This window comes from Parasteatoda tepidariorum, chromosome 1 (genome assembly GCF_982258835.1).
Source record: "Parasteatoda tepidariorum strain Cologne lab strain chromosome 1, Ptep-v5.0, whole genome shotgun sequence".
Lineage (NCBI taxonomy): Eukaryota > Metazoa > Arthropoda > Arachnida > Araneae > Theridiidae > Parasteatoda > Parasteatoda tepidariorum.
This window is the reverse complement of record NC_141755.1, coordinates 112,696,382-112,709,143: the sequence shown is the minus strand read 5'-3', so window position 1 is coordinate 112,709,143 and position 12,762 is coordinate 112,696,382. Positions and strand designations below refer to the sequence as shown.

Here is a 12,762-nt window from a genome sequence, read left to right as displayed (position 1 = left end):
GAATTGTAATGCATACACATTTTGACGCCATTTTAAAGTATGTCATTTTCAAATATAAAATTTGAACGAAGTAGATGAAATTATTTTCGCGTTAATAAATTATAAACTTGATTTCTCGAGAACCGATTTCATTTAAATTTTGTGTTTGACATACTTAACAATAAAATACTTTACAATTCCTTCACTCGATAAAATAAATTATAATAATTAGTATCATACATTGAATTTTATTCGATACATGCATTTTATAATTATGTGCCGAAACGGTTTGATTCGAATAGCAATTTCCAGAGATAAAGCGAAATACGTAAATAGTGAAATTACCTTGAAGGTTTCAAAACTTTTAATCGCTCTCTTGTATAAATTATTGGGGACCCTATTTTCCAAAATGCGGCTAACCCTTTCCCACACTTTGAGGGTCAAAAAACCAAATTTGTCGAAATTTTTTAAAAAAAAAATATGTTTATTCTGAGAGAGTATTTTTTTGTGACTGATTTCACAACTTAAAAAATCGTCAGCATTATTCATTAACATATAAAATTCTCAAACTCTTAAGATTGAGTATGTGAAAATTCGTTCGTTTGATTAGATCAAAAGTTATTTTGAGCGTTCGCATTTTATTTTGAGCACAGTATATATCAAACTAAGGCTCCTTGAACATGAAATAAACAAAACATCTAGTCGCACTTTGAAATCTCTAAAATAATCATGCAATTGCTTTTTGAAAAAAATTTATCAATCAATCAAACTCTCTTTTATTATTTTCCCTCCCAACCAAGGACCGATCAAGACAAAGTCAGGCCCACCCAATTTTTCGGGCCCCTTACAAATTATTTCTAAATTAAATTACTGAAGAGTGGTCCTATCAATAAAAAAGAATGTATTGAACAGAATGATTCAAGAGAAACATTCTAAGAAATTTCAAGGCAGGCAATCGAAGATTATTTTTCTAAGATAAGGTTTACTCATCTATAAATTAAAGCAAAATATAAAACTACAAAACAATTGAAATTAGTGATTTTTGCTAAAAGTCACTGATTAACTGAATTATTTTTTATTGTAAGCTGTAATTATTTTTATTTAGCACTTATACCAACACAAAGCAAGCCCATCTTTCATTAGATTTAACGATAAGTTCAGCATGTCAAATAAAATATTAAGGTTATTAATTATATTTTTTATTAAAGAAAAAATAGTGCGTGGAGTCCCTCCGCGCGGAAGAAGTTAAACTTCGTAACCTGCGACGTTAATTGTAGAAGAATCAGCAGTCGTAGAAGGATCACTAGTTCTATTCAACGACTCTTTTTCCAGCTCCGCTCGCTTCCGTGCTCTGTAATCACGGTAATATTGTGCATCTTGAACCAGTGGAAGTGTTTGTGGTGGCCTGGTCGTCTCGCCCTGGAAAATGTATTTGTATTAATAATGTATGTGAATGCGTCATAATGTAATTTCAGAAGAGAACCTAATTGACAGGAGACGTACCTTGACATAACCTTAAATCTGTCGCATTGTCCGTGGGATTGTTTTTACTCATTTTTTACAATTGTTATCCACTAAATTTGAAAATAAAAAATACTACCCTATTAAATTATATGTGTATCAAAACAAACTAAAAAAATATTTATAAAAAAACAATACTTTTATGACTTTTATTATTTTTATGCTAGTGAGAACTAAAACAATATGGAAATGAATGAGGGAAAACTGGATCCTACCACGTGATTTTCCGGCCAATAAAAATGTAGCGTTAAACGTTTAACGCAACCTTGTTGGAAGTCGCATAAGAAGTATAACTTCAAAAAACATTATCCAAAAGAGCCAAAATTATATCTACTTTTATAAAATTGAAAACACAATTTAAAAAATTCATATTCAATGAAAACATTACATTCAAAATAATTGATATATTTAATATGCTTTTAATATATCAATATATAATATATTTTTTTTCGTGTCCGCGGGACTGAAATAAATATTACACGATAGCAATTTAATTTAAACCATGAACGCCTGTTTGAATTTACAATCGAATTAAAATGTGCAAAAAAAAAAAAAAATGTTTTTTCATTAATGCTTTGTAGTGCCCCCTTAGGTGACGTGCTTAGTTTGCTTAATCCGCACCCCCCCCCCTACATGTGCTTTCAGATAACGTCTCCTAACCCTCACGTGATTAAACTAAGCTATCGTGTTATATTAAAAAAACTGGTTTGTTTATTAATTCCATATAATTGTTTATATTTCAATATTTAGTCAATGAGAAAAATTCCCTTTTTTTTTTCAAACTTCCTAATAGAAGAAATTATTTGGAAATTTTCGAACGATTTTTAGGATTGCCGCTTGCAACCAAATTCCGAATTTCAGGACCCTAGCACAAATGTCATGGAGTTACGTAGAAAACGTCTTGCACGTAGAAAAAATATCTTGGAGAGGCGCGATTTGCGGAAATAGTAATAATCAAGATATCTAATTTTGTTAATCTTTCAAAATGGTATAGTGAAAATAAAACTTGTTCGGTTTTCCCGATGGATTGTTGGGTTTTATTTTCTTAATCCTAGCAAACGAAAAGAAGAAAAAAAACGACACAAATTACAAGTAAAGGGTACTAAAACGCAAAAATTTGACCCATTTTCGGCTATTTTTGAGTCGGAAATATTAAACGCCCGAGGATATCCAAAAATAATTGATATTTATTTATTACTCTAAAAATTCTCCTTAATACACACAGCTCTATTACGAAACATAAAAACTATGTCACAAAAAACATCATGGGTTTTATGCAGTATAATATTATTTTACAAAATATTTCATATAAACTGCTGTTTGTAGAAAATGCAACACCATGAAGGAATCATCAGAATCAAATGAAATTCGCAGCAAATGTCAATTATAGGATATTATGCAAATTAATAAAGTTTCAGAGCCATCGCGCGTGCGTGGCGCGCGCAGCGCCCTCTGAATTGATGCTGAAAGCGTATAAATAAAGTGCTGTAGCGGGACGTTGAAAATAGTCTATGATTATTTGTTAGTGGCAAACGCTTAGTGAGACCTGAGTATGCCTCCACGACGGAAGAATAAGAAATTCAAGCAACTTACGGAGTTTGAACGAGGGAGGATAATCGGCCTTCGAGAAGGAGGATTTTCCTATCGCGCAATAGCAGCTCGTATGCAGCGGAACAGTTCCACAGTGATGCGAGTTTGGAAGCAGTGGACCGACGAGCACCGAACAACTCGAAAAACAGGCACTGGACGACAGAAGGTGACGTCAGAGCGCGATGATCGACACCTGCTCCGCATGGCGGTGAATGATCGCACAGCTTCCTCCAGGCAGCTGGCAGCACATTGGTCTACTGCTACAGGTGTACAATTGTCGGCTTCGTCAATTCGTCGTCGTCTGCTGCGCCGTGGATTGCGTGCAAGGGCGCCATTATACAGGATTCCCCTCACGGCGGATCATCGACGGCTGCGTCGGCAGTGGGCTCTTGAGCACAGAGACTGGCGAGCTGATTGGCACCAAGTTGTCTTTTCAGATGAATCACGCTTCAATTTGTGGACCCATGATGGCTGTGTTCGTGTTAGATGTTATGCCGGTCAACGCTGCCTTCCTGAGTGTATTATTGAACGACATAGTGGTCGAACACCCGGAGTTATGGTCTGGGGTGCGATTTCGTATCATGGACGATCCAATTTGATACGAATTGAGGGTAATCTCAATAGCAACAGATACGTCCGTGAAGTGCTACAGCCCGAAGTCGTTCCTTTCCTTCAAGGCATCCCTGGAGCTATCTTTCAGCAGGATAATGCACGCCCACATGTTGCGCGGACTGTTAGAGACTTCTGTTCAGCACAACGCATGCAACTTCTTCCTTGGCCTGCTTATTCGCCGGATATGTCGCCTATTGAGCACGTGTGGGATATGGTTGGTCGGCGTCTCACTCGTGATCCGCGTCCTGCAGTTTCCAAAGACGAACTTTGGTTGCGCATACAAGCGATATGGAATTCTCTTCCTCAAGCAGATATTCAACATCTGTTTGACTCCATGCCACGTCGTATAGCAGCACTTATTGCAGCGCGTGGTGGCTGCAGCAAATACTGATTTCGGACGCTTAATTTGTTTCTTTTGTTTTGAAAATTTCATCATTTATTTGTATCAGTACAAGTCATTTCTGCATTAAATTTCATTTGATTCTGATGATTCTTTCATGGTGTTGCATTTTCTACAAACAGCAGTTTATAATTGATAGATTTGAATTGTGCTCACAAGTGATCATTCGATAGCTCATTACAGTTTATACAAATGTTAATGAAATATTTTTGAGAAAATTAAAATAGTAAAATCGCATTTCAAGAATCGTTTTTTTTTTCTCCCGATGACGCAAATCTCTCATTCTACTGCATTAGCCTGAGATGTTCTCTTTATTCGAAATCTGTAAGGAAAATAAAAAGATAACTTTTATTAAAAGAATTATATTCTCTCGAACTTTCATCTCATTTCATATAGAAGGGTTAAATATCTCCTTTATCGTCTGCTTAAAATAATTTACATATTTAGAGTTAAGCACTCGAACTGTTATAATGTCATGTTAGTTAAAAAAAAAAAAAGAAAAAAAATCTGGTTATTAGATCAAAAGTTATTCTGCGTGTTTACCTTTTCATTTTGCTCATTGATAATAATTTTTTTTTTCATTCTTAAACAGATTTAAAAAAAAAAAATAAGTAAAAAGAGTTTTTATGAAAACTGACATTTCGTTAATCAATTGAGAGTGTAAAATAAGGGTGGTGGCGTTGGATTCGTTCCAATGATGGGGTCTTCCAGATGGGAAGATCGTCTGCACAGATGGGTTGTGAGATTTAAAAGGATTTAGCGTTTCGGTGAGCCTGCGACATGGCTGAAGCTGAAGGAAGCTCCGAGCAGGACGATGTCTCGTTTTTACGAACGGTCAGTTTATTCCTTTTATTCAGTTGATAATTTTTAAGAATCATCATTTTTGAGATAAATTCATTGTTAGAAATGAACTGGAATGATAAGTTCATTTTACTTTTATTGTTTAGAATGAAAAATAAAATGAATAAGTTTCTAAAAATGGGTAAAATGTATCAATAAATATGTTCTTGAATAACTGCTAGTTGCAAATTATTATTTCTGAAATAAATATTTTAGTAAGCAATTTCGGAATAATTTACTTTCGGAATTACAAGTCGCTGTTAACCCCAAGGAGTTCTTCTCAATAATTTTTTGTTCCGGAACGATTTAAATTCTATTGACGCAGAATTTTCATTATTTCGTGCTAATTTTTCTTCTTTTGTTATTTCATTATTTTGTACAAAATAAGTGAAAAATATTATATTTGGCATTTAATAATTTTTGGTTATAAAATACAGCATCGGACACGGGTGCGTTAATGCTAAAAACATGGATCACTTCCAAACAATAATTTTTCAAATTTGCAATTATTTAGAGAAGCAGTTATTCATCATAAATTTTTTCTTAAATTTAAGCAATTAATCATTGATAAATTTTTGAGTATGAATGGAACAAAATTTCAAACTACTTTTTATTTTGTGGATTTTATTGTTTTAAGTACAAATATAATTTCTAGAATCTAATAGATTTTTTTAGAAACTATTAGACTGTTTATTTTTTAATAATTAAAAAATATTCTTTTACTTGCAATTAAAGAGCCAGAAAAAAATCTATAAAAGTGTCCCATTTCGACAAAGGGTAAAAAGATTACAAAATTCTCCATTCTAATAACTCAAATTTAGTTCCGGATTTTAATAAAATAAAATTTAAATCATATCACTTTGCTTGCTTAACATTGCAAATTCATAAAACTTTTTTTTCCCTTTTATTTTTGGTAACTAAGAAAACTAGTTGAGTGTTTCTGTAAGGAAAAAATGGAAAAAATCAATTCCTAGTATTTCATTTCAGTTTTAAATAATTATTGTAATGGTCACAAAAAATTAATTTTTTACCGTTTAATGATTGTAAAGCAGTCATTCAACATTACAAATAGTTTATGATATCTTCAGTTAACGATATTAAGTTACTTGTATCATAATTGAAATATTTCATACGACAGAGAAATAATTTGCAGAACTTATTTTATATATTCTTCAATCCACTACAATGACAAGACAACTGTTTTTATCTTTTTATGTTGGATAGAGATGTATTTTTTTAAAATTTTTTCAATTAATATTAAAAAAAAATTATTTCTTATCATAAAAGTATGATGTGGCACTAAACTTTTAGATCACTTCACTATTCTTCAAATATTCTTGACGATGTAAGAAAAGGAACAGTCTAGAGGTCTATCTATAGAACGGGGGTTCTTAAAAATAACTTCTCTTCTCTGTGAAATCGGAAAGAGATCTTCCTTGGGTAGGGATTTTTATTTAAAAATACAAGATACTCTCGATATCTCAAAGTTGCAGAGACGCTTACAAAACTTCGAGATAGTGAGTTTACGAGTTAACAAGTTACGAGATAACAAGTTCAGAACCAAATGTGTTCTAAAAAGTAGGAAAAAAAAATTCTTAAATAGTATTCGAAGACGTTGAGTCATGAAATATCAGAATGAGTACTAATAAAGATATTTGTATGAATGGGACAATTGATCTAAATTCAGAAACGATAATTTTACTTTTAAAAACAACGCAAACATAATTATGCATTCAAAAAAAAAAAAAAAAAAAAAAAATTCGTTTACAATAAACTTACATGAATAGAGTTTATTGTCAGGTTGTTAAAAGGGTTCTGCAACTCTTCGAATATTTAAACTTTTAGGAATTTTCATTTTGTTTTGTTGTTTTTGAATGTTCTTAGTTTATTTAAACTTTCATCAATAAGAGAGATCTAGATGATTGGAACTTCGGGTTTCGATTCGTTATTGCTATAAACGAGATTTTTCAACAAGGGTGTTGCGGAACTTTTTAACAACCTAATAAAAAAAACTCTGCCATCATGACATGTCGACATCGTTTTCGAAATTGCTAATCAATCAATTTTTCTATTCGGAAAATTGCTTCAAAGTCGTCGCTTTCCATGTTTTCATGAAACGTTTTAATATGTGGACAGCAATTTTTCTTGGGAAGCAGTACACGGTGATTTTTCTGAAAAAATTCATTTTTTATTTCGAAAATTATTCGCCATAACCTTTTTGACAAGAAACTCTTCAACTTGGGAATTTAAATTATTAGGTAATGCTGAAGGTTGGGGGGGGGGATAAATATAGTTTTTTAAATATCCTGAAAAAAGAGTCAAATCAAACAACGGCGATCAATCCAAAGTTCTCGTCGTTTATCTTTCTTAGTATTTGAGACATTAAAGTTGGCGAAGAAAATCATGAAGAATAAAAATATATTATAAATATACGGATCGTTTGTAGTACAAAATAAAATAAAGAAGATTTTGATCTCCCTTTCTACTACTTAGGATGTCTTAAAAGTTAATTAATATTTCATCAAAGAAACTATACTTTATTTATCATAATATTTCATTTATAAACAATATGAGATACCAACTAATTGTCATCAGAGTTGAAAATATTCTTAAATGATTAATGAAACAAATATATACAAAACGTAACTTTTAGATGAAAATAGGTATGAATATAAACAAAAGATTTTGTTTTCCGTTTAATCTTTTTTTTAACTCTCGGACAATTTTAATTTTATAAAGAATTATAAGTTTTTTAAAACAACCGAAATTTGAAGATTTATTTAAATTTTCAAAAGTAAAATATTTCATGATCAACGGCCGTTTCTTTTCTTCTTCTTTTTATTATATTGCTACTTTTAAATGATGAATTCGTATTGTTAAAAAAGAAAAAAATGAAGTTAAAAATTTAAAATCTACTTTTTTTAAAAGTAGACTAAAAAGGAGAAAGTAATATTATGCTGCTAAAACTTTGTGAGAAATTTATTGCTTCCCAATTTCTATTTTTTTGTGGAAACTGTTAAAACTGGTCAAAATTCGTGATATTTGCCATTAAAATAAATTTTCTTGTCACCGTAAGGAATTATTTCATTCAAATTTGAGTGTTTTCAGAAAGTGGTCAAAATTTTGTTTGGCGATAAATTCTCGAAAATGTCGATTAATTCTGCTGGAGCTGTGGTGGATCGGAAGTTAGAGCTTTAAAAATGCGGTGACGCAGGTTCGAATCCTAGCGATGGTTGGTAAATGCGAATCCCGGCAGGCACCGACCCTAGTGCTGACGTAAAATATCCTTAGTTGTAGACGGATTATGGGTTAGGTTAACTTTACTGTATCCATTGAAGACTTTCCTCCCCATGTAACGCAACTGTGGATTAGTTCCACCAAAGCACCAAAGAGTTCAAAAGTAATTTGTCCCAGTGTTTAATCCAGGATTGCACTTGTCTACTGGGTTGGGTTCAAAATTACAAGAGTGCGGAATTAAAAAATCCATGAATGAGTCAGCTGTTCAAAGCAGGTTATAAAATATAATAAGATATTCTTAGTGTTTGGAAGTGATTGAAACTTGGTCTTTAGGGACTTCAGGTGCGATGTTAGCTGGTCAGAAGGTAAATTACACTTGTATCGACTAGGTAATCATTGCTGCTGTCATCAGGCATGGAGCTCAAGTAGAGATCTATAAGTACTAGTGACCGAAATTTCAATTGCAAAAATTCCTATGTCATAGATACGAAATCATAGATAATAGAAACGTGATAAAATAATTACTAAAATGTATGGAGAGATTTCTTAACCTTTAATGTGATTGCTTTTTTAAAATAATAAATCTCTTTATCATTCTCAGTTTTTAAGAACCTATGAATAAAATTATTATATTTTGATATTAAATATTTCAGCAGTTCATGGTTATACATTTCTGTTTTAAGAATATTATGAAACACATTGGGGTCAAAAATATAATTGCAAACAGATGAGACATTTGTTACAGTGGCATCATCTTTTTTCATTATTTTTCTCTTTATATTAAAAATTCGTGTCATAATTGTTTTGGGTGTTCCACTTTATGTTATATTTCGCTTTGTTCCTCAAAAATTATAAGACTTCACATTTTATAACCGTTGTTGAACAGCCGACCCAATTTTGAGTTTACGACTACCAATGTTCAACTCCGTAGTCTTGTCATTTTGAACCTAATCCAGAAGACAAGGGAACTCCTGGATCAAGTATTGAGAGAAATTTCGTATTTGCGTGACATGGAGAGGTAAACCACCCAAAATTTCCATGATTAGCCTAACGGCAAGTGAACTCTTAACTGTCTACCACTGATGATATTTCATCTCAGCACTGTGGTCGGTGCGAGCCTGATGCAAAATCCCAGCCATCGAACCCCGGTCACCCCGTTGAGATGCGATCGAGCTCCCATGGCTTAGAAACTTTAAATTACTGAGGTGTGTAGGAAAGTGTACGGCAGGGGTGTCAAACTCAAAAGCTAACTTGGGGCAAATAAACAATGCTTAACTTCAGGTGGGCCGCAAAAAAAAATCAATGTTCATAGAAACAAATATTTTTATTTTGAATTGTAATAAGCATATATAAAGTTAAATTATTGTTTACGTCCTGATACTTGACATCTCTTCTCTGCTATTATCTTTTCTATTTCTGGAGAAATTTTATTGGCCGAGACTAATTTCAAAATTGACCCAACGTGAGCGCTATTAATACGGTTTCGGACAGGAGATTTACTTCCATTCATAACAGAAAATAATTGCTCTCACTGATAAGTACTTCCAAACTTGGAAATAATTTCATACGCGAATTTTCGAGTATTTTCAAACCTTGCCAGTAAATGGGAAATGGAAATGGCGCGAAATTAGACAATTCGTGAAATTCAGGCACATCCATTTCAATGAATTTTGCCTTCAAATTTGAGTCGCACTGAATCTCAATCACTTCCATTTGCATATAACTGGGTACTGAGTCTATATTTATTGAGAAAATCAAAGAAAACAAACAAAATTTGTCTTCCAAAGAATTAAAATCTTTAAACCTTGTTTCAAATTTCTGTGTATTTTTGATACGATGCAGTATCATCTAAACTAGATTTGTTCTTGTTGCACGTGGGGAAGTGCGTTAAATCTTCATTTTTCAGTTGCCTTTCCCAAAGAAATAGTTTACATTTGAATGCTTTTTTAATTACGTGATAAATGTTTGTAATGATCTGATCCTTGCCTTGTAACAATAAATTTAAATCAGATAAGTGTTTGCTTACATCAACCATAAAAGATAAATCTTGCAACCATATTTGATCGGAGAACAAGCTTGTATCTTGATTCATAGTTTGCAAAAACTTACATATCTTTTCTCTCAAATCCCAGAATGGATTGAGAACCTTGGAGCAAGATAACCAACTTACCTCGCTATGGTACGATAAACCTGATTATGTACTATCTAATTGATAGCTTAGTGTGAAACGGATTCCATTTCAGCCAATCAGAATTTTACATTTTCGAGTGGACAATTTAAAATGATCCGTATAGTTTATAAATAAAGTATATTATAATTTTATATGCTGGTTTCGTTTCCAATTCACATTTCTATTTTATTTTTACTTTGCTTCGGATATATTGACTGGGCCACAAAAATGTTCATCTCGGGCCGCGAGTTTGACACCCCTGGTGTACGGGAATTAATTTGTTCAAGAATTATTAACTGTTGAACTTGTTGGAGAGAATACCATATAGGTCAGAGGAATTCCAATTTGTTTAAAAGTTATTGATATTTTAAGTGTCTTTTTTAGCTAATTTTTTCTCACTTTTTTGATTCACGCATTATTTTGCTTTGCTACTCAAAATCTATAAGATTTAGAAACTTATAAAGGTGGTGAGTAAAAAATAGTACCAGTGGAATAATAATAAATAAATATTGACTGTATATCCACTGTTGTAGAAAATTTATTTTTCTCTCACGCGATCTTCTTTTTATGAACACGCTTTCGAGTAGATGTTCATTAAAAGTAGCAACAAAATAAATTAAAAAGATCTTAACATTTATCGTGAAATTTAAAAATAATAATAATAATAAAAATTTAATAATGAAGGATAGGTAGCTATTTGATTTGCTTTACCTAAAATGACTTCGTATTTATTTCATCTTATTGGGTCAAGGTTCTTTTTTCTTAACTTGAGATGATTATTTTTCAAATCCAGTTTCATTTCGCTATGATTAACAAAATGTTCTAACTCAAAGCTAAAATAATTGTATATTTTGAGACAAAAATGTTCTGTGAAAGACAAAAGTGAATGAGAACTGGCGAGCTCAACCTCGTAGTTGTTAAATGAATTGTGCCAAGAAAGGTGTGGAGATTTGTGCTTCTTTAAACAGATTGTTTCTGCAAAATTAAAAACTATTTAATGAAAATATACCCAATCTATATTATATAAAACGCTAATACGTATGTATCAATAAAACCGATGATATTTCTTTTCTCGCGTTGGCAACAGTTTTCATTTTTAATTGATAGGCTTCGGCGCGCAAGAGCACGTAGTGAGCATCACATGGCTGATCTATATTATATAAAACGCTAATACGTTTTAATTGGGTATACTATAGCCTACGTCACAGGTCGTGTTATTCCTACTAAATTTAACTAGTAAACAGCATTTTCTGCGAACCTGATTTCTAGCAACAAGTAAACATTAAATGAAGTGTGTTGTTATAAGTCGCTACTCGGCAGGTTGGAATTGTATTAGTCTAGTTCCTTTTGAAATAATTTATTTTGCTGTTTTATCTAAGTTTATGAATTTAGTAAACATATTTAAAACTCAGCTTATTAATTAAACTAAATGGTAAACGTTATTCCTAGTAAAATTTTCGAAGTGGAAGTAGTTGTGTTTTTTTCATATTATACCCAATTGATAGGCTTCGGCGCGCAAAAGCGCGTAGTGAGTATCATATGTCTAATCGGGTGAATTCTCACCGAATTATCAAAAAAATTCTCACAAAATTATCTTCATCGAAGCCGATGTTTTACATCCGGCGTTCAGTACTATTTCATATTGTTCTACAACACATGGTTTTAGCCCTCTGGTGGGAAAGACTTTAAAACAAATCTTACAACAGTCACTTTTCTCAACAACTGAAATTTAGAATAGTGTGATTAAGAAAAATATGCGAACTGTTTGCAATTTCAAATTAATATTGAAATGCACAGGTTTAGAATTTTCTACAGTGAAAAGTTTTCGGAACTTCAGTGTTCAAAAAAGTATACAAAAGCTAGACGTTAAGAACGTATCCAATGAGCGAGCAAAGCGAACATCGGATTGCGAAGCAATCCGAAATGAACTGCGAAAGCAGTTCCGGGGGTTGGCGAGCGCCAGCGAGCAGGGGGCGAAGCCTCCTAGTTTTTTTGTTGTCTTAATACAGAATGGGTTCCACTGAGTAATTGTCGATCCTATTGTAATTTGAACTTTTGACTCGGTTACCAATACAACTTTATTCACGATATTCAATTTTTGATTGCTATAAAAACTGGTTAAATAATTTTAGTTTAATTCATTGATTTGACTGCATACGAATTCAGATTAAAATAAACTTGCTCCGAGAGGTAAAACGAACTGTGTCTGCATCTCGTCGAGAAATGTGTTTCATTGGTTTTACTAAATTTGTTTGCTTTATCTTCAATGTTCCGTTTTAAGTGTAACATTATCAAAATTTGTATGCAGTTTTACATCAAATCTATTTCAGAAATGAATATAATTTATCAATAAGAAATTATAATTTATTAACAGTTTAATAACTGTAAACTATGCAGTTAAATAATTGTAGAA

At 32.2% G+C, this 12,762-nt stretch overlaps 1 protein-coding gene across 4 annotated transcripts in view; it reads left to right on the top strand.

The window, feature by feature from the left end:
• Nucleotides 1–4,802: 4,802 nt before the first annotated feature.
• RyR (Ryanodine receptor) overlaps nucleotides 4,803–12,762 on the top strand; it is a 286,011-nt gene continuing 278,051 nt past the window's right edge. For all 4 annotated transcript variants that reach the window (XM_087150450.1, XM_087150444.1, XM_087150445.1 and 1 more), the window contains exon 1: nucleotides 4,803–4,936. In XM_087150450.1, coding sequence (XP_087006576.1) covers nucleotides 4,883–4,936 — 54 coding nt within the window. In that variant the 5' untranslated portion in view covers nucleotides 4,803–4,882. The remainder of the gene's footprint in view (nucleotides 4,937–12,762) is intronic.